The sequence below is a fragment of the Cucurbita pepo genome, chromosome LG07 (genome assembly GCF_002806865.2).
Source record: "Cucurbita pepo subsp. pepo cultivar mu-cu-16 chromosome LG07, ASM280686v2, whole genome shotgun sequence".
In the NCBI taxonomy this organism is placed as follows: domain Eukaryota; kingdom Viridiplantae; phylum Streptophyta; class Magnoliopsida; order Cucurbitales; family Cucurbitaceae; genus Cucurbita; species Cucurbita pepo.
This window is the reverse complement of record NC_036644.1, coordinates 2,079,253-2,101,815: the sequence shown is the minus strand read 5'-3', so window position 1 is coordinate 2,101,815 and position 22,563 is coordinate 2,079,253. Positions and strand designations below refer to the sequence as shown.

At 33.9% G+C, this 22,563-nt stretch overlaps 2 protein-coding genes across 3 annotated transcripts; one reads left to right on the top strand and one right to left on the bottom strand.

Annotated features, from left to right (window-relative positions):
* Positions 1 to 4,109: 4,109 nt before the first annotated feature.
* Positions 4,110 to 9,945, top strand: LOC111798644 (BTB/POZ domain-containing protein NPY1). 2 transcript variants are annotated; one of them, XM_023681920.1, is made up of 5 exons: positions 4,110 to 4,420; positions 4,819 to 5,139; positions 6,688 to 6,757; positions 7,021 to 8,199; positions 9,229 to 9,945. In XM_023681920.1, the coding sequence occupies exons 2-5, from the start codon at positions 5,078 to 5,080 to the stop codon at positions 9,760 to 9,762; spliced, it is 1,845 nt and encodes a 614-aa protein (XP_023537688.1). In that variant the 5' UTR covers positions 4,110 to 4,420; positions 4,819 to 5,077; the 3' UTR covers positions 9,763 to 9,945. The 2 variants fall into 2 exon arrangements, with proteins under 2 accessions (XP_023537688.1, XP_023537687.1); XM_023681919.1 differs by having other exon boundaries at positions 4,110 to 4,471.
* A 1,437-nt stretch (positions 9,946 to 11,382) lies between these two features.
* Positions 11,383 to 13,428, bottom strand: LOC111798643 (probable WRKY transcription factor 40). Its single transcript, XM_023681918.1, has 4 exons — positions 13,258 to 13,428; positions 12,856 to 13,179; positions 12,470 to 12,586; positions 11,383 to 11,864 (listed from the first exon to the last, which is right to left on the bottom strand). The coding sequence occupies exons 1-4, from the start codon at positions 13,366 to 13,368 to the stop codon at positions 11,484 to 11,486; spliced, it is 933 nt and encodes a 310-aa protein (XP_023537686.1). The 5' UTR covers positions 13,369 to 13,428; the 3' UTR covers positions 11,383 to 11,483.
* Between the last annotated feature and the right edge of the window lie 9,135 nt (positions 13,429 to 22,563).

Here is a 22,563-nt window from a genome sequence, read left to right as displayed (position 1 = left end):
CAGTTCGATTTTGAGTTCATGAAACCAAACTTCGAATTGACCCGAACCGAACAAAAATTTATAAAATAGATTAAGAGCTTAAATCTTCATCCGAGCGAGTCACAAATATATAGCTCGTGTTAATAAAACCCTAAACTTTTAATCCGACTTTTCTTTTCATGAGCCTTTACAAGTATCGTGGACTCCAATTTATGGGCCATCACAAGCTTTAGATTTTGGGCCACGTTCTACTTTCAATATTTTTTATTGATATAACATTTTTTTTACTAAAAATTAATAAGATTTATTATTATTTTAATAATATGTATACGTTCACGTCAACACGTTAACATAAACATATAAATCCACGTTATCTATAAAAACATCTTAAAGTTGAAGGACTAGAATGAGCGTTTTTTAAAGTTCGAGATCTTTTCTTTTCTTTTTTTAGTGAGAAAAGATTAGAATAAAAGGTGCGGTACAAGTCAAAAAAAGGTCATGCATGTATTGACGAGTCACCGTCGACACTCAGCACAGCTGCGACAATACCTTATCAAAAGANGAAAAAAAAAAAAAAAAAAAAAAAAAAAAGTGTCCCTAGCAACTTGCATGGATTCAACCCACATATTAAATTTTTAAATATGCTATATAGTCTCTAATGTTCGGGTATTTTTTTCTTCTAGATAATGATATCAATTCAAATTATTATTATTTGCTAGTGACCAATTTTTATAAATACTCGTGCCCCGATCAATGGTGACCAAATTCCCACATTATATATATATATATATAATTAATTTTGGATGGAAATGTTTAATATGGTTTCAAAATATCTTTAAACTTAAAAAAAAAAATTATTCTTTAAATTTTTAAAAATATCTTTATATTTTCAAAAATTTACATAATTTTTAGTAACATTAAAAATAAATATAATATATGAGGTATTTACCGACAATTTTCGTCGTGACAGTGAAAAAAAAATTAATTTTTTTATAAAAGTTTAGGAGGTTCACGTAAATTTTATGGGTATTTTTTAAATATAGTACTGTCATATTATTTTTTATTTTGTATTAAACGTTTTAAAATTTAAGAATACTTTTTAAACAAAATACTAAATAATATTATTTTATTTTAATTTTTAAAGTTTAAAAGGTATTATTGATACATGGAAGATTTTTAAAACCGATAAAATATAAAATTTAGTGATATTTTTATTAATTTACATTAATTAAATTAATTTTTTGGTCTATTTAATATAAAGTTAGACCCAAAATAGGTTACCTTTTCATCCTCCAATTATATTACATTAAAATGTTTACATTTGTTACGCTTTTTAATAATATCCAAAACTTTATATTAACTTTTTAAAATTCATATTATATCATTATTATTTAACCACGATAAAAATATGTAAAAATACTTTTAAAATTAATAATAACAATGTTCACAAAATAATATTTATTTATAATAAAGAAATTATATTTTGTACTTAATGCAATCACATCCATTTTATTTAATTATTTATTATTTATTATAAATAGCATAAAGCCGGGAGAGAATATTCAAAATAAATAAATTAATTAAAATTGCTTTTAGTTTATACATATAATAATAATAAATAAATAAATAAAAAGCAAATTAATCCCAACAATTATCAATATGGTCCCCCTCACCTCCACAATTACAACATTTGGGCCCCACACTTTTTTTTTTTTTTTCCATAATTTTCTAATTTAATTTCCCGTTATTCTTTCAATTATTGTCCCGTCATCTCTACAGATAGAACGTTTTCGCACGAGTAAAAAACAGTTGCGTAAAGATGATCACGATCGGCCTGTTTTTGAAGATTTTTTCTCAGATATTTACATGTTGATATAGTTTGAATTAAAACGAGATCAATTATGAGCGGGAATAAAAGTAGCTATCAAGTAAAAGTTTTGGGTGGAGAGGTCATAATTTTGCATTATTAAATCCACTTTTTTCTTCTGATCTTTTACTGTTTTCGTTTTTTTAATATCGGGATCGTTCAAAATAATCAACTATTGCCTTATTCGTACTCCCGCTCGTAAATATTGGCCGATTGAACCCTCCTCCTGGGTCTTGAGGCTTAAGTGAGCTACCATATGACACATACGTGTGTCACAGCGTGTGCGAGTGTCTTGGGCGTCTTCCTTTGAAAAGTGTTTTTCAAGGACAGTACTAAATGACATGGGCGTGTTGGTATTGCTGTCTAACTCATGTATTGGAGGTCGAATTATACACCCGTTATTTGAAAGGTATGTTGTAAATGGTATAGCATGGACATGGGAGAGTCCAATTCTCGAGTGAACTCGAATAGATGAATGTCTGGAATGTCCCAATGAGATGATTGACACATGGGTTAGTTCCCAACGAATGTGTTCGAGCAAGCCAAGATGGTCGATGTGTCCCGAGACATGGGATGACATCACAATGCATGAATCGTGTTGTTGGGAACCGAGATGGCAATGAGATGCGACGTCGTTGTGTCACACACGATTGAACATACATGCACGTATGACATGTGTGATCAGACAGGTTTGGATTCTGCACAAGCTGTGTTCAGTTAGTGAATGTAGACGAAGCCATAAAGATGGACGAAAAATGTGAACGAGACTCGAATTTTTCCTTAAGACATGTCACGAGCGTGTCTAGATCACGATACTGCACGATTAAAGAAATATGATGGATAAAGTTGAGATAGAAAAATAGGAAAAATATATATATAGATAAAGGTAGATAGATGGATAGAGTTGGTCATCCACATAAATGAGGGGGCAGAGAGCAATTATGGGGCAGAGCTGTAAAGCCCTTTTACAGAATACGGGCAAACCAAATGGGTGAATTTAATTAAATTATTATTTGATTAATTATAAACATATATATAATATTAATAATATAAAAAAACACCCTTTTTACACGGTGAAGTGGAAAAGAAAAAGTCCAAGGAGAACAATATCTGCTCGCGGTGGATCTGTACCGTTACAAATGGTATCAGAGCTAGACACCGGACAATGTGCTAGTCTTCTGGTTGTTCCCCAATGGGGTAAACACGAGATGGTGTGCCAGTAAGGATGCTGGTCCCCAAAGTGGGTGAATTTGGTGGGGTCCCACATCGATTAGAGAAAGAAACGAGAGTCAGCGAGGACGCTGGGAAAAGGACAATATCTGTTAGGGGTGCACCTGAGCAAACATGTCTACTATTTAGGAGATTTAAAAAAAAATATATATATATGTAAAATTTAAAAAACTACGAAAATGGCTGCGAGAGTGGTACCAAATCAAGACAAGCCCGAGATATTAGATACGATCTCAAACTAAAAGAGGGGTCACAGTCGGCCAGTAAATGATAGGAGAGACAACCACAATGTTTGTTTAGAAGCAATCCCCCGTCATTCATTTTCTATATATATATATATATATATATATTATATTAGTCTAATTAATTTCATATACAAACAATATTTTACCAATAATTTAATTGAATTAAGAAATTATACTTTATATCAAATTTTACTATAAAGTCTTATTAATTAAAAAATAAATAAATTTAACATGTAATTGTTTCACGTGAAAATTAATTAGGTCAAAATTCAGTGACCCATGGAAGAGGGTGCCACGTGGGACGCTATAATTGAGTCATCAGAAATAAAGCTGCTACACAGCGTTCGTAGCGTAATATTTCCCTAGCTGGCCGTACCAGAGCCACGTAAACTTTTAAAATTACCAAAAGGAGTGGGGTCCAGTAAAAAAAAAAGTCAAGAGTTGGACGGTAAATAATCCCGAGAGGCGCGTGATGATACAACGTCAACTGAACGACAAACAAGGGTAAAACCANGTTGGACGGTAAATAATCCCGAGAGGCGCGTGATGATACAACGCCAACTGAACGACAAACAAGGGTAAACCGGAGAATAAATAAAATGCATAGGGGCAAAATCGTCTATGTAGCGGTGGCGTGCTTTAACGTCATAAGCCAAGCCAAGCCACGCTTGAAGCACAGTGCCTTATTTACAGATAACGCGCGAAGAACTCTCTAAGACGAACACGATTTTTGATTCATTTATTTTCTCTAATCTTCGTTTAATTTGCGATTTTCGTTTTGAATCTTNCGCGAAGAACTCTCTAAGACGAACACGATTTTTGATTCATTTATTTTCTCTAATCTTCGTTTAATTTGCAATTTTCGTTTTGAATCTTTATTCAAATTCCAAATTCGAATTGGTTGTTTGTTTTCTCGGAGAATCGATGGCGGAAGGAGGGAATTGAAGAGGAGAGATTTCGGATAATTTGATACTACAGTCATTGAGATTTGCGCCATTTTTGAAGATCTTCAGCGGATCAGGATGAATTAAAAGCAAAGGCGGCTGCGATTTATGATACCTTTCAGAGAGAAGAAGAAGAAGAAGAAGAAGGAGAAGAGGTCTCTTTCTATTTCTTTATCTGCAATGCTGCTGCTACTCGCCTACTCCTAGTACTACTTCTACTTCTACTTCTTGTATGTTCTTAATTGTTTTTGTTTCAGACGATTCAATTTCGAAACGAGCGAGACTTAATTCTATCGACTTTCCCATTCCCTTCCTCCTGACGCCATTTTTTCTGTGCAAGTTCATAGCAGAGGAACTTCCCTTTCTTCTAGTTACCCGTTTTCCCTCTTTTCCCTAAACGCGATTTTATTTTGTGAATAATCTTTCTGTTTTGCTCTTACCGAGCGTCAGCAATGTCATCATAATGCCTCGAAGTTAATGGACGGACACGATATTCGAGATCTTTGTCTAAAGCGAGCATTCCTCTGGGGCTGATGTTTATTATGGTTCTCAGGTTGTAACGTGCTAATGGCGAAGGAAATCTCTGAAAATCCGCCATTTCTAGTATAGGCTCGAGCCTTCTTTCAGTGAATTTGTTTTGGCCCAGTCATTGCTGGACTGGGTAAGTCCTATAACTTGTCTCGCAGTTGAAGAAGGAGAAGATTTATGGCGTGAGCGAAGTTAGAGGAAAACAGAGGAGTTGTTTTTCTGTGTTTTTCTGCAGCGTTTCTTCTTCTTATTCTTCTTCCTGTTATTATCATCTTCCATTGAAGATGAAGTTTATGAAGTTGGGATCCAAACCAGACGCTTTTCTAGCTGATGGAAAAACTACTCGGTAAGTACCTACTTCAATTCTTCGTTTCATTACTGCATCTTTAGTAGCAGTATTTTCACACTGCACTGTGAATCTCAAATTGTGACTGCCCGTTTACTTTTGTTCTTTAATTGCGTCATGTCAAGCTCAAAGCCTGAATGTTTTTTTTTGTTTTGATTTCGGTCCACTTTACTGTTCTTCCCTCTACTTCACTATCTTTCTGCTTTTTTTCCCCTATGGAATTCCAAGTCTTTCTAATTTATTAAATGGGTATTTTCTTATCTCTCAGTTCTGGTAATGGGTGCTTGTTTTTCAATATTATGTGACCTCCATTAAACAGTCCATAGATGATGAGACCCGCTATGCAGTTCTTGGTAAACTAATATATTCTTTTAGAGGAAAAAGAAATAACGGTGATAATAGTTTTAGATCAATAAGATTAAATTCTCTGCGGGGTTTAAATTGTATTTGATTGATTCGCTGCCATTATTTAGTTTTGCGAGTGAACATGGAGGCGACTATGATTCTTTTTCACGACATCAGGTGGTGGTCTACTCGTATGTTGTCGTCTTCTTGTTGAGTTCGTGGTCCATATAATCTTTTCAGTTTCTTTGGGTTCTCCATAGCCCCTCTTTTTCTTTTTCATCTTGGACCCTCTGGACCAATTGTGTCAGCCATTGATTTCTTTCTTTGATCTATTCATCTTATTTTTTAGTTGTGGGTTCAAATATTAGCAGTCGATTCAACAATAACCCATCAATATTTATCATAATAAAATTGATATTCAGTGAGTTTGAACTTGCTATCATACTTAATTTATTATATATTCTTACGGCATGGTCTTGGCAATTAGATTTCATGTAGAGTACCTTTTATCATACGGCATCCTGCATGTGCACTGTGCCCTGTTGATCAGTTATTTGTCAGGTGGTCAGGCAAAGATGGAGCTAGACTAATGGTTTGTCCGTTTGTTGTTGTTAGTATGTAATGATATGTGTATTCTTTTTCAACCGTTTGAAAGAAGTTTATGAAAAATTTGACAGTGTTACGTCTTTTAGTATTTTGGATAATTAGAGCGTTTAAACAGAGGTACCCAAATTTTCTTTTCAGTCCCATGTCACTTTCTTGTCATACGATTGTCTTGGCATCAATGAAAAAGGCTTACCAATGCATGGACTCTATTCCCTTGTGCAGGAAATTCTTGTTTTTTTTTTTAATTCCCACGGAATGTCATATATTTTGGACTCTTTTGATCTACATCACGATTTACGATGCAAAAAATAGCAATTAGTCCCTTGAACGCTGTAGAATGACTAATTTAGTACCCATTCTGTAATTGGTTGATATGATAGGAGTAATTGTGCATTTGTTTTTGGAAAAGTTCTCATCTGTACATCGATTGTGATGACCAAGTATTGCAGCTACCCATAGTTTTGCTGCTTCATCATCTTCATGTTGAAACAATTTTCTTCAGCTAATGCTAACCCCTTTGTTATCATCATTCATTCAAAATTGTATTTTGCGTCTCTGATTTGTTTTCATTGTTGTGTCATGATTTACTTTGGTTAGGTATGTTTCATCTGAACTGCCAACGGACGCTACGATTTTTGTGGGTGAAGTAAAGTTTCTTGTCCATAAGGTATGTTGTTCTTTGTATGCCAATGGATTTGTTAAAATGGATAATACCAAGGCCAATGTAACTTGAACGCACGTCAGTTTCTTGATTTATCTAGAAGTTCGAACGTTTTAGTAGGGTTCTAATGAACTCTAAACTGCAGTTAGTTAACGTTGATGATGTCTTGTTATACTTTTAGGAGTCTTTGCAAGATTATCACTTCTTTATAATGCATTTCAATGGCCTAATCAAGTTACCTTAGAAGTTTGAGTTTCTTTTGTGTACAGTTTCCTCTGTTGTCCAAGAGCAATTGCTTGCAGAAACTAGTCTCGAAAGCCAATGAGGAGAATTCCGAAGAAATTCATCTGATTGATTTTCCTGGTGGACCTAAGGCATTTGAAATCTGCGCTAAGTTTTGCTATGGAATGACTGTTACTCTCAATGCCTATAATGTAGTGGCTGCTCGTTGTGCGGCTGAATTCCTCGAAATGACAGAGGACATCGAAAGAGGAAATCTTATATTCAAGATTGAGGTGTTCCTAAACTCTAGCATCTTCCGTAGTTGGAAGGACTCCATCATCGTGCTCCAAACAGCCAATTCTCTTCTTCCATGGTCTGAAGATCTGAAGATTGTAGGGAGATGTATCGACTCTATTGCCTCAAAAACTTCTGTGGACCCTGCAAATATCACATGGTCTTACACATATAACAGGAAATTATTAGAGGCCCATAAAATTGTAGAAGATGGAATAAAGTACCAAAAGAAAATCGGCTGTGTACCGGATGATTGGTGGGTTGAAGATGTTTGTGAGCTAGAGATTGATCTGTATAGGCGTGTTATGATTGCCGTGAAATCAAAGGGCAGAATGGATGGATCTGTGATTGGGGAGGCACTGAAAACTTATGCTGTAAGATGGTTACCAGACACTGTAGATGCCTTGGCCTCTGATGCTCATATTAAGAGGAACAAATCTCTCATTGAAACAATCATTTGCTTATTGCCATCCGACAGAAACATAGGCTGCTCTTGCAGTTTCTTGCTCAAACTCATGAAAGTTGCCATTTTGGTTGGAGCCGATGATGCATTGAGAGAGGATTTGGTGAAGAGAATTAGCTTGAAGCTGCATGAAGCTTCAGTCAAAGATTTATTGATTCTTGCACAATCTCCTCAAGTAACAAAATATGATGTTGATTTGGTTCATAGGATTGTGAATCAGTATTTTGCTCATCAGAAGTTCAACCGAGATGCAGACGGTATCGAGAGGAGCGAGAAAGGGGCTGAAAATCTTTTACTGGGGCGTGGATCCTCATTGAATGTTGCTAAATTGATTGATGAGTATATTGCTGAAATTGCAGATGACCCAAATCTCTCGCTCGCTGGTTTCATTGACTTGTCACGGTCGATTCCTGAATTTGCAAGGCCAATACATGATAGATTATATAAAGCAGTCGACATTTATCTTAAGGTACGCAATATAGAGTTTTCATGACCATTTATTTTGTTGTATAAGTAGTTTAAATGACACCATTTTGAAGTCTATTTGCTTCGAAATCACGAAGATGCAATAACCACCTTCGATTTCATTGAGGTATGATTACCAATCTTGACTGTCTTGCTGTTTCTCATCTGATCAGGTTCTTTAGTAAGCTTGGAAAGTTTGGCCACTGGTTAAACTTTCTTTGATGGTTAAGAACCTTGTCTTTTTTAACTTTAGGATTTTTGTGAGTTTGGATGTCGTCCACTGTATACAAGTTGAGACCGTTGATATTAGGTCTCGAATGCTTTAGCTTAGTACGAAGAATTGGACATAAAAACAAAAAAGTACTGTTGTTTGATATTGAATTGACTGTCATGTAATGAATCGATGAATGTTCTCACGAGTGAACTTTATTGTTGTGAGATCACACATTGGTTGGAGAGGAGAATGAAACATTTCTTATAAGAGTGTGAAAACCTATCCTTAGTAGACACATTTTAAAACATTTTAACACCTTGAGGGGAAGCCTAGAAGGGAAAGCCCAAAGAGGACAATATTTGCTAGCGGTGGGTTTGAGCTTGAACTGTTACAAATGGTATCAGAGCTAGACACTGGGTAGTGTGCCAGTGAGGATGCACGACCTCCAAAGGGGGTGGATTGTGAGATCCCACGTTGGTTGGAGAAGGGAACAAAACATTTCTTATAAGTGAGTGGAAACCTCTCCCTAGTAGATGTGTTTTAAAACCTCGAGGAGAAGTAGAAGAGAAAGTTCAATATCTGTTAGCTATAGGCTTAAACTGTTATAGTTGTAGATAAAAAGAAATCACTATATTTGAACGTTTTGAACATAGCGACATGCTTTGATTATTTCCTGATACACCCAAGTTTGACAAAATCTGAGAAGAGAAGTAGAAGGGAAAGTTCAATATCTGTTAGCGATAGACTTAAACTGTTATAGTTGTAGACAAAAAGAAATCACTATATTTGAACGTGGCGACATGCTTTGATTATTTCCAGGTACACCCAAGTTTGACAAAATCTGAGAAGAGAAAGATTTGTAGTCTGATCGACGTCAAGAAACTTACAACAGAGGCATCGATGCATGCGGCGCAGAATGAACGGCTCCCGCTTAGAGTTGTAGTTCAGGTGCTCTTCTTTGAACAGGTTAGAGCCTCAGCTGTGGTCGAAGCGCAACACAACTCCCGGGACTCTTCAAGTGTAATGACAAGCATAGACGAAGAATGCCCGAAGGAACTGGATAGCTTCAAGTCCCTAAAACACAATATGGGGCACATGAAGATAAGCGAGGACATTCAGAAAACTAAAAAGTTAGCTAAGAAGAACAGCAAGAACAGTAGAAGTGGTATGCAACTGTTACCTTCAAGGTCAAGAAGAATATTCGATAAGCTATGGATCATAGGTAAAGGGCACGGTGAAAGTCGCAGTCCCGACACGTCGGGGAGCTCTCAGAGCCCAACTTCAGTGGTTCCTGGGCACATGATTAAGTCTTCTGGTTCATATTCAAGACAGAGGAGGCACTCGATCTCTTAGATTATGATGGATAAACAACAAGCTGTAGCAGCCAAAATGTAGAAAGTGGTAGGTTGTTATATTGTAATGATATTCTCGAATCAATTTAGTTCCTCGAACAAAATGGAAAACTCCTTAAAAGATTGTACTTGCGCATCATATGAAAATCTATGTTCATCAATGACTTATCATATCATTGTGAAAGGTCGTGATTCCTAACATAAGATTTTGAAAGAACAAAATTAAAACCAGTGTAACTGAGTTTCTTGTGGACGGCTCTGACGATCCTCAATATCATGCTCTCTTCATCCGATATGATCTCTTACTCTCGAACTCAAGATTTTGGTCCAACCACAAGAGAGAAGAATGGTTTATTTGTATTTAGAATCCGATCTAGATATTTTATTTAGAAATGTCCCCTGAACACCAAGTGAACATGTTGGATAGTGACGGAGAACATAATACTCTCCCTATATTTGTTTACCCAACGGGAAGAAATATCTAGTTGCTCTCTTTTCGATACTCTCGAGGATAGATAATAAAACTCACACTTAAATGACCTAATCTCTTCTAGAAATTCATTCCATTCATTAGCACCCAAATCTCCTAAATTTAATTACACACTAATTTTGACATTTCCAAATGAAAGTGAATAATAAAATCAAAATTCGTTTATATCGACATCGACTTATCCCCCACTTTATGCATAGGTTTCGAAATAAAAATTATATATTTTCTAATTTAAAAGAAAAATCTTAAATTTCCAAACTCCAACCAATTAATTTTTTTTTCTAAAAAAAATAAAAAAAAAAACTTTTCTGAAGGAAATAGATAATAGACTAAACTTATAATTTAATAAATTAAATAATTAATGATAAATTTCTCTTTTTTTTATCTTTGCCACGTGGCATCTAGTTGGATAGGGTTATTTTCCAACTAGAAAGTGGATTCTTGAAAAAGATACAAACTTTTCTTAAAGCTCCATTTTAGTTGGAGCTTGCATTGACTTTGATGGTCACCTACTATTCTAATAAGATTCCGTTCTACGATATGTTTCACATATATTCGTTGAATAAATTTTGGATATATCTACTTTCAAATTAGGAATCTAAACTTTTAGTTGTTCGTACTTGTGTTCCGACTTAGCGTGACACAAACGCAATCATAAATGTAAAAGTACGAAGATTCAATATACAACTTGTTTGAAGTTTCATACATATTTGTTTCTTTTGTTTTCTGAGCTTGACATTAAATTGTTTGAATTATCAACAACTTTGTAGAAGAATTGTTGTGACTTTGTAAAAGAACTCGTTCGAGTAATCAAACCTAGGAAAAAGACTCGTGTTCTAGAAAAATTAGATATTTTAATAAACCCTAAAACCATGTCCGTGTATATCTTTCAAACAATTAATTAGGTTGTTTACTTTTGATTAGGACGTTAGAGGTTAGAAATGAATTTCATCAAATAAATTCAAACCCGATATAATAGAAAATGAAATACAAAATAGGATATAAACCAAAAAAAAAAAAAACAAAATTAAGACTACAAATCTAATAATCGAATTCTACCTAAAATAAGTCGATGAGAGTGCAAAGCGGATTGATTTCACTCATAGATGATTAGTAGTTATTGCACTGCACTCTCAGAATTCAAGTTCGTGTTAAAGAGGGGAGAATTAATAAACCTATTCTTATTGAAACAAAATATATACTCCAAGAGAAAAGCTAGAAGAACAAATCAATCATCGCCAGACTTCTTTCTCGACCATGTTTCCAGTGATGGCGGTGACGAGGGCTTTAGTAAAATTGGGGTCTCGGGTTAATAGGGAAGCCATTTGTTGACATACCATTTGTTGGGTTGAAGTTGAAGGTCTTTCAAGTTCTGGAACTAAAGATTTCAGAGTGTCGATCGATTGAGACTTGGTTAAATCGAATGTTGTAACAGATGGAAGTGATGGAGATATGACCGATGATGAAGGTGATGAAAGAGAGGAATCTAGCTTTGAACCCAAGTGAATTGGTCCAACCAATTGATACTCAATTCCCGAATTTGGTTTCTTGTGATTGTGTTCTCCTTCGTAGGTAGCCACTAAATAGGATGAGTCTTGAACACTTCTTTGCACCTATAATAAACATCATTATAAAACGATTTGATTTTTATAGAGTTCAAGGATGAGACTAATCCAAGCACAACTTATTCTAGGAGGTCGATGATGTAGGAGTTGAAAATTTTGAATATCTAGATTCTTCGAAAGTAATGAATTAGGATGAAAATTTTGAATATCTAACTTTTTCGGAAGTAATGAATTATGCTGATAATTTTGAATATCTAATGTCTTCGAAAGTAATGAATTATGATGAATATCTAATATTTTTGGAAGTAATGAATTATGCTGAAAATTTTGAATACCTAACATCTTCGAAAGTAATGAATTAGGATGAATATCTAACATCTTAGGAAGTAATGAATTAGGAGGAATATCTAAAATCTTCGGAAGTAATGAATTAGGATGAAAATTTTGAATATCTAACTTATTCGAAAGTAATGAATTATGTTTATGTTTAGGTTGATAATTTTAATACGTTTGATTATAGATTACTGTTTTTAGGATGCAAAAGAAGTCTAAGATAGTATTGAATATGACATAGAACAAGTAGGATTGAAAATTAAACAGAGAAGAAAAGATAGAAAGCTAGAAATAGACAGAAGAAACTTCGAGGAAATTACCTTCTTTTTCACCGGACAGCTTGGGGCAAAGGAGCATTTATAGTAAGCTCTAGGGGACGGATTGTCTTTAGTGACCTTTTGACCGTATTTCCTCCATTGATATCCATCCTTCACAGCCTACAATTATTGTAAACAATTTAGGAATACTCTTTTTCTCGAAGCTAAAATCAGGCATGAATTGTGGCGTCAATTTCTTACGAATCAATTGAACTTTTACTGGACACTACAATTATAATCACGAGATTTTGTTGATTCGAAATCTTCTGACAAATCAAGAAACGAACTACTGATTCCGATTTCAGTTCCGCAACAAATCTAAAAGAATCGTAACAGAAAGCACGAACGCGGAAATTTCTCGAATCGCAAAACGAAATATCTTCACGTACCAGGCTCGAATCAGAAATCGGCGTCTGAACCAAAACTCTCTTAATCTTCGGCCTACTGCTTTCTCTAGGTCTTTTATGGCACGAATCATCGTCGCTACCGCAGCAGCAATACTGATCGGTAAGAGCATCAGCGCCAGAAGAACCGCTCCGATTGAAGAAATTGCAATTATCGCACCCTGCCTTTCTCTTCCTCGATTTGATCATCAAATCGACCACCTGATTTCGCAGAACACTGTAGTTCTCAACGACGACGCCTAGCATCTGATTCAACTTCTGATTCTCCGAACTAATCCGGTTTAATTTCTCGACAATAACTCCCGGAGCCTGCAAGATGAAGAACTGAAAATTAAGTTTGTTGTAGAACTCGGAAAAGTAAAACTAAGGTTTAAATCGTACACCGACCTCTTCTTTGGTTGGAGTAACTGAGATATTGGCCGGAGATCCGTCGTCGGTGTACGGCGGAGGATTGAAATTGAGGCCGAGAGAAGTATTAATGGCTGGTGAAGGTTCCATTGTAGAAGAAGGAATAATTTGAAATGTAGAGGAATTGGCAAACCAGGAAACAAGTTTCTTGAACTGAAAGAAAAACAGACCGCGAAACGCTATTTATAAGGAAATCAGATTTTGGAAATTCTAGGAAAAAGAATTACAAATACAAACCAAAATTTTTCTTTTTATTTAAATTATTTCAATTATGATCTCATCTATTCATACGTCACAAACTTCTTGGTTCAAAAATAATAATAATAAATAAATAAATATATATATATATACACGGAAACTTTATCTTAAAAATACCTCTAAACTTTTAATAGTTTTAAAAATAATCTTAAATTTAATATTTTTTATTAATTAGTTAAAAAAAAAAAACCATTAAAACTATGTTTAAAACAGTAATATGAAATTTTAAAAGTAACATTAATACATTTATAAAAAAAAGTTCAAAATATTTTTATCGTAATTATTTGGACAACAACTGTCTGTCGACATTTCATAGATTATCTTTGTTAAGATTATTGGGAGTGAGTCCCACACTGGTTAATTTAGTGGAAGATCATGGGTTTATAAGTGAGGAATACTATCTCCATTGGTACGATACTTTTTGGGGAAACCAAAAGCAAAGTCACGAGAGCTTAGATTCGAAGTGGACAATATCATACCATTGTGGAGAGTCGTAATTCCTAATATAATATTAGAATCATACGCTTAACTTAGCCATGTTAATAAAGTTTTCGAACAAAGAAGTCGAGCCTTCATTGATCGGAGGTTGTTCAAGGGCTCCATAGGCCTCAGAGGAGGCTCTATGGTATGAACAATATCATACCATTGTGGAGAGTCGTGAAAGTTCATGTAGTTAAATCTCTACGTATTTAAATTAATCTATTAAAATGTAAAATCTTAAAAATAAATGAAAAATTATGACATAAATTTATAAAAAAAACACTGACGTCAAAACGATGACGTATTTGGCAATTATCAATTAGAGCAAGAAGTTCTTGGTGATTACCAAGACTTCGCTCAAACGGTCGGATAAGTTCGTTGTGAAATTAAATATGCAGCCAATAGAATGTTGACAACTGTCTCTCTTTGAACTAATATCAAAATCAAGTCGTACTTAAATTAAAAGAAGAAAAAAAAGGAAAATAAAGAAATTGGAAAGGAAATTGGGAAATATATGAGGGGCAAAACTGTAATTTCATAATTCTTAAATTAAAAAAATATGATATGTTGTGTCGTTAGATTATTATGAAAGCTATATAATATCGGGTAGTTGGTGGATAAATGGTCGCTCCTCATATATTATATGTAAAATTCTCGAGAAAACTTGATAAGTTGATATTATTTCTGTTTGTGAGGTAGCGGGAAAACTTGCGATGGAGGTGAGTGGCAGCGACAACGAGGCATCCCGACTTAGTCATCATTCAAATTTTCCTAAACTCGAACTTCAAAAATAACAAAAATATATATTTTTTATTTGGTAATTAATTAATACAACGACCAAAAACTTAGTCATAGTTATTAGGATTATCCACACGGTACGTGTTCTCCACAAGTTTATCATTAAATATTATAATAAAGTAGCTCGAATAAACTTATGTGACACTAAAGAAAATTAACGTAGCCAAATATTAACATACTAAAAAAAAATTATTTAAAAAACGATATATTGTTATTTAATTTTTAAAAATTATTGAAATAAATTTTTTTTTTTTTAATTATATGGAGTAAATTTAAATTTTGGTCTAATACTTTTCATACAGTACAATGACTTCAACGCACGACCCAGAAAATAATGAAAATAAAGATTTTCAAACACAAATTATAGAAAAATTTAAAATATTTATTATGTCACAAAGTAGAATTTTGACGTCAGAATGATGATTTCTAATGTATGTATAATAATTATCTTTATACATTTGGATAAAATTCATTCCTATATTTAAACCTTCAATTTTCTAAGAGAATATTTCAACCTTTTCAATAATTGCACTTTTATTTAAAAAAAAAAAAACAATTATTATATGAACTTTCAAAGAGAAGAATATCAAAGAATTTATCTCCGACTACATTTTTATAATTTGATAAAACTTTTAAAGAAATTATAAATTTGATTTCTATAATTTTTAGAAAATTAAAATTTAATCCGATTATTACGAAACTCAGAGACTAAATTTTAAATTTTTTTTTTTTAAATTATAAGGACTGATTTTAAAAACTATATTCTATTAAAATTAAACTTATTCGTTCAAAAATTAGAAGGGGTAAAACGGTAATTAAAGGTTGATTTTTAAGAATATATATATTTGAAGTCTTGAAAGAAATTTCGTTGAAATTTCTGAGATGAAATAGATTTATTTAAATTTTAATTTATGTTATTATCCACTTGTATAAATGCTATTGGGTGATGCGAAAAGATTGGGCTTGAATTTCTCAGAAATTTTCATAAAAACGCGTTGATTTAATCGACTTGACTAAAAGTCAAGTCTTACTGACCCGTCTTGAAAAAAAATGCTTTTTTTAAAAAAAAATAATTTTATTGCTTCTAAATAAATTATACGAAAAAAAAAAAAAATCATTATCATAAATATCATGTATAGAGAGAAATTACAAAATATTATGTTTTTTAAAGTTATTTTACGAATATGATCGAAATTAACTTTTGGCAAATTGAACTTTCAATAAGTTCAATTCATTGACAAGTTGGCGGAGTTGTTAGGGGAACTTAGTTAACCATTAGTTAACCATCGAGATTTCCTTATCATAGTTAATGTCTCTATCTATCGAGGCAGAAGAACCATATAGATTGAACCCAGGATCCCTTGGACTGATCGTGAGGGTCGTGAGGATTCGAGTCCAAGGATTCGCTTTCATTCGATTTCACCCAAGAGTTATTTCTCCCCGCTTTCATTCTATTGTTTAAAAACGCATACCATATTATGCTATTAATGGGCAGAGGATGTTGGGTGGTGCAGCAAAGAAATGTCATACAATAGAATTTGATCGAGTGCGTTGGGTGTGACATGAACCTTATTGAGCACGGGGTTGGGTGTGAGATATGAACCTTATTGAGCATGGCATATAGCGGTGCTGCCTCTTATCCAATGGCTTACCCATGGATAGTGGGTGGTGCGGTAGTAGAGCATGCACAATGCAACCAGGTCAAGTGCCTTTTGTGTGCAACATGATCCTTGTAGAACACGAGAGAGCGTCCAAACATGCAACCAAACATGCAACGTGAGATGGGGTCGGATGCCAATGGTATCACCAACACTTGGCATACTCAAAGATGGTTATGGTTAGCAATGTGTGGCAGAACATGCACAGTAGGGTAGGGTAAGGCCACTTGGTGACGTGAGCAACCCGAATAATTCGCAACTCAATCCAATCCAATACAGCTCGACCCTTTCACAATTTACATCACTAGCATCAATTATAAAAGTCAAATATTCTTAAACTTCACAAAGTTCAGAAACGTGAAAGAAAAAAGAAACAATGAATAATTAAAAAAAAAAAGACTAAGAAAAAGAAAAGGAAAAGACTTTAAAAGAGTGATATAAGCATAGCCTGACATCACCATCTAATTATTCCACGTTTTTAGGGACAAACCTAAAACAAAGACCAACAAATTAATTGTCCTCAAAATAAAACAAAACCCAACTCCAAGTTTTGGCTACCCTCCCACCTTGTAGTCAACCCAAGACATATCTTACCAGCTCACAGCAGCAAAAGTCGAATCAGTATTACTAGACGAATCGACATCGGCCAAACCAAGAAGTCCTATTTCTTCTTTAAAGACAACAAATCTAACCGTTTCAATAAAATCAACATCTTTTAAAGGAGTTGCTCTACCTTAATCACATCCAGCACCCGCTTTACCTTCTCCACCTACCATAAAAACGAAAGTTATTTCACGATAGACTCTCCCAGCTACCAAACGCCTTTCTATCGATCAAGAGAGGTATAGATCCAAACCAACCCATGCAGTAAGTTAAACATAAATTTAAAAGTTTAAAACATGAGTCGTTTTTTAAGATAAATTTATAATATAACATACATAAGTTAAAAGGGTCGGTTGCAATTCCTAAATAAATTTTGTGGATAGGATAGGATAGAATAGGATGTGACATACAAATTTCCATGTTTATTATGTGGAAATATGGAAACATATAGAGTTATCCAAATGAAATGCTTTTGAATTAAACTCAAAACTCATATTAACACAAACAACTCAACTTTAATCAATGATACCAACCAAACAAGTATTTATTTTTAATTTTAAGGAAGACCATAATAAAATATTATTCTAAAGCTTTCAAAAACAAAAATAAAAAATAAAATGCGATGGATAAACATTATTGTAGCAGTAGGAATATAATCTGAAATTTGCATGATTATATTTTAGTTAAGTCAATTAGGAAGCAATGTTAGTGAAGTTTCCAAACAATGCTATAATAAAATAATTCCTCCACCAGTTTCTGAACATGTTTCCAAGTTTCCGACTAAATTTATTCTCTCACAACCCACTAAAAAATACTCCTATTTCGAGGACAATAGCTAAAGTCTCAAACTACTCTCTCATTTTCCAAGCCTTTCTATTTTTTTTATTCTCTCATTCTATTCTTTACTCTTTCTTTTAGAAATCTTTTTCTACACTAAAATGTGGTAGTTGGTGCGTGGGCATGTGACCCCGAGAAAAGAAAGGGTACATATATTTACTGAGACCATAGTCGCTTTTCGATGACTCAAGTAAGAACTCTAAAGTTAAACGTGCTTTTAAGTATAAAATTACACGCACTAACAATCAAATTACTTACAGCCACAAGACATTCTGGAGCCTGGAAAGCATATGGGCTCACGCTCCTCTTCGGTACCTGAGAGAAATAAATAGAAGCCTTCATAGAAGAATTAGAATACTCTTAAGGCTTAGAATACTCTTAACGGTGAGATCCTATATTGGTTGGAGTTGGAGAGGAACGAAACATTACTTATAAAAATGTAAAAACCTCTCAACGCAAAAGTGTTATAAAATCGAAGCCCAAGGAGAACAGTATTGCCTAGCGATAGACTTGCATTGTTACAAATAATATCAGTTGAAGAGAGAAACAAAACATTTCTTATAAAGGTGTGCAAACCTCTCCCTAATAAAGGTTTCTTAAAAGACCTCGAGGAAAAATTCAAGAAAAGTTCAAAAGTAAATTATATGTTAGCAATGGACTTAAGTCCATTCGGCACTCAAAGTCCACACTCACTTCCATTCCGAATTGCCTTTAACTTGCCTGGACATTTCCAAGGTGAAAGGTTCCATACAACAGTCCACTAAATGGTAAATTAGATGAGCATTAGGCCTCAGAAAGAGGAGACTTTTGGCTGAAATGAAAGGGCAAAAGAACCTGCTGCTATTATATATAGTTATTCAATCATTCAATTATTTAGGGAAGATTGGAGGAATTGGAAGGGCCTTAAAGTAATCAAGAGGGTAGTGTGATAGAAGTGTCATCATGCAGCGCTAGACTAGTGGTATAGAATTGACTAACACGCATAATGCCATTATTTCTGTAAGAAACAAATCAAATCACACTAAATAATAACGAAGACATGCAAGCATCCATCCTCACTCAACTAACTAGCAAGTAAAAAGCTATGATTATCACTAGCTGCATTAATCCCGACACTTCTAAAAGTTCAAAATCAATATTTTTCCCTTCCACATGAAATTTAAACTTTGTAGGGTTCAGCAAAATTATTAATAAGATCTGGCTAGGAAAGGTCTAAAAAGCACAATAGGATTTGAATTCTCATATGGAAGTACGTACTAAATTACCTTTAATCAATATCCTAATTATAAAAATCATAGATTTTAAACGATCTCATTTAATTTAAAATATTCTTCACAGCATCAACAGAAGCTGCAGTTATATGTGCATTAAATTATATCCCTTGTGTAATATTTTTCCCCAGTGTCCTACCAACAATTATTACTCAAATGAGAATTGAAATCATAGCACAAAAACGTCACCACCATCTATGCACAGCAAACTTCGGAAAATAATGAAAATTCTTGAGCTTAAAGGTCAAAATTGTACGAAGCCTGTCACACAAACAGCTTACTCAGTTAAACACATTCGTATTTTCATTAACCTCACCGTTGTATGAATAAACGCACCACTATAAGAAAAAGATAACAAGAACAATATTTAGACCAATTTGCTTCTCAATTTTTAAAATTTTAACCCTATAAATGTTAGTAAGATAACCTGCAACCAAATTGTAACAAAAGTGATTTAGCAAGTAAATTTCATCAATTGCTAAACCACGAAAAGGGGGAAATGACTACCACACGACGAATTCAGAAATTTGAGCTAGTAAATTAAAACGTTAGGCACAAACTATTGTGTTGGGGCAATTAATTGCATTAAACCAATCTACTTTAGTGAGGCCTGCAGAGGTCTAAAATTCAACTGAAAACTAGTATTCTACACCAACAAAGTTGAAACGAATAGGATTTTCTACAAATATAAAATGAACAAGACATTAAAATCAATAGGCTTGCTATATTTACAAAGCATGATATTACAAGATTATCAAGTTCTCCAATTAATTAATGCATATAAATAATCATAACAACAGAAAAAACAACCAAGAATCGGATTTGAAGAAGACACAGGCGGAAATTACGTTAGGAATTCTCTTTAACGCTTCTGAACCCTCCATTTGTACACTAATAACAACGACATTCTATTGCTAGGTAACATAGGGCCTGTCAAACAACCTCAACAAACTATTTGATATGAACCTCCCACCAATCGTACTCGGAGAAAATTTCAGGAAAAGAAAACAGACTCCGTAGTCGAATTTCATTCAAAGCATGCGCACAAAAATTAATTAGTGCATCAAATGACTAAGGCCATGAACACATGTCAAAAACTAAGAGGAGAAACAAAAACTAATTGCTCGAGAGAGAGAAAAGAAGAAAGAGAAGGAGATACCGATAGGGAGAGGACCCGCCTATCTAGCTTGAGAGAGGTCCCGTTGGACGTTGTTTTCATGACTGTGCCAACGATTCCGGTCAGTTAGCACCATGAAAAAGCCACGCTAGATAACTGCAAATCCGATTCATCAGATGAAAGTAACATATAATTCTGAGTCCGATAACATTGCGCTACAGAATATGAAGAATTTCGATCCATCGTTCGAATCTGACAGAGAGAGTAGTGAGCACGCAAAAGCCTTAGCATACACTTTATACCAAGCGCCTCTGGGTGCTCACTCTCTTCTGTCAAATTCCAAGACCAAGCCACAATGAATCGAAGATAAAAACACTATCAAGAACGATAAACAAATAATTTTCAGTGAAGAATCTTTCACATGTGTAACGAAGACAAAAAAAAGAACACATAGAAACCGCATAGAGAGACGAGATAAAGATCCAACAGCACGAAGAAGACGAAGGCGAGCCAGATCCAGAGTATCAAACACAACAAAGCCGCTCAAAATTCAAATCAACAACACACCATTTCATGGAGGAACAGACATTTTCTGAAGGTACTGAAAATTATTTAGGGTTTTTGGATTGTGTACGAAATAAATAAGCGGTTAAAAGAAACAAAAAAACAAAACTCGATTCTCTCTCCTCCATGCAGGACGTCGGTTACAGTGCCGACAACACGTAATCAAAAGCTTCTGAAAGACAAATCAAACAGTGCCGTGACGACGGTGACCGTCGCAACGCTCCACAAAGTAAATAATCCACAAGAACGACGAAGATCGATACGAACAGACGAACAAAAAGAAACAATTNAAAAAAAAAAAAAAAAAAAAAAAAAAAAAAAAAAAAAAAAAGAATTGATCGATCCAATCCGATCTGATCCACACGATCTCCACTCGCGGGTTTTCTTTATTGCGGAAGAAAGACACGATGGATCGATATCTTCCAGTACGCAACACAAAAAAAATATATATATATACATATATATATATATATTAAAAAAAAAGGGAAAAAAGGAGGAGGAATCGTGTACTTTGCTCACACTGAAACTGTGTAATACAATGACGGTGTTTCGCGTACGTGTCAGGTGATGATTGCGTGGAGATCATTTATCAAGGGTATGTGTAGGAGGAGTACGGAGGACTGCGCCTCGTAATAAATCCTGACCGTACATTTATAGTGAGGGTAAATTCCCACCGTAGGATCATTAGCACGAGGGTGGGACCACTAGAACGAGCATAATTGGAGTCGGTAAAATTACCATTTTAACTCTTTAAATATAATTTGTATTTATTTAATCTCTCAAAAAAAGTCCAATAATTAAATAAACAATTAAAATATATTTATAAAAAAAATTATTATTATGGTAATTATATGATTATGTGATGCATGATGTATGTATGGTATGGTATGGTATGGTATGTGGATATTAATATTAAAATGGATGATAAATGGGTCAACTTTACAGCATGAATATAGTGAGCACCTGGGACCACTTTTTAATAAAATATAATTATTGCTAATTATGGGAAATACAATAAAGTTTTTAATACTATTTTAATATGCGCCAAACTTTATAATAACTGTTACATTGACATATTTGGTGACCACTGCACCAAAACCCCTCCTATGCACCCCTAGGTTTAAAGCCTCTTGTTTAGGTGAAAGTGACTTTTATTTATTTATATATATATATATATAGAAATAATTTAAAATAAGATACTATTTTTTAAAAATATTAAATTTAAAAATTTTAAAAATATATATTATTTGGGCTACCAAAAATTCGGGTTGGTTTGGAACTCAACTAACTCAAAACTAGAGTTACAACCAAATCTTACCCTGTAGATCTATTTTTTAAATTATTATGAAAATTAAAAATATTTGATTTTTATAGTCAGATACTAATTAAAATTATGAGGCTGACTTGTGAATGTTTAATATTTAATATTTATAAATTTTTAATTGTTATAGCAGTAATGTCTCATCTTTTTCTGAGGATCCCAGTTCCAACAGAGTGCTTCTACTTTCCTGAACTATATCAGAATCATTTTCAACCAGTCCATGAGAAGTTATCTATTTTTTTTTTCATCGGGTCATGATAGAGACCAAAGGTCTTGAACGACCGATTAGGCAAAACAACTCAAAAGATACAGAAGTATCGTTAATTTCTTCATGCTCATTCCAAGTTCGAAGTACCGCATATAATAATAGCAATTCAA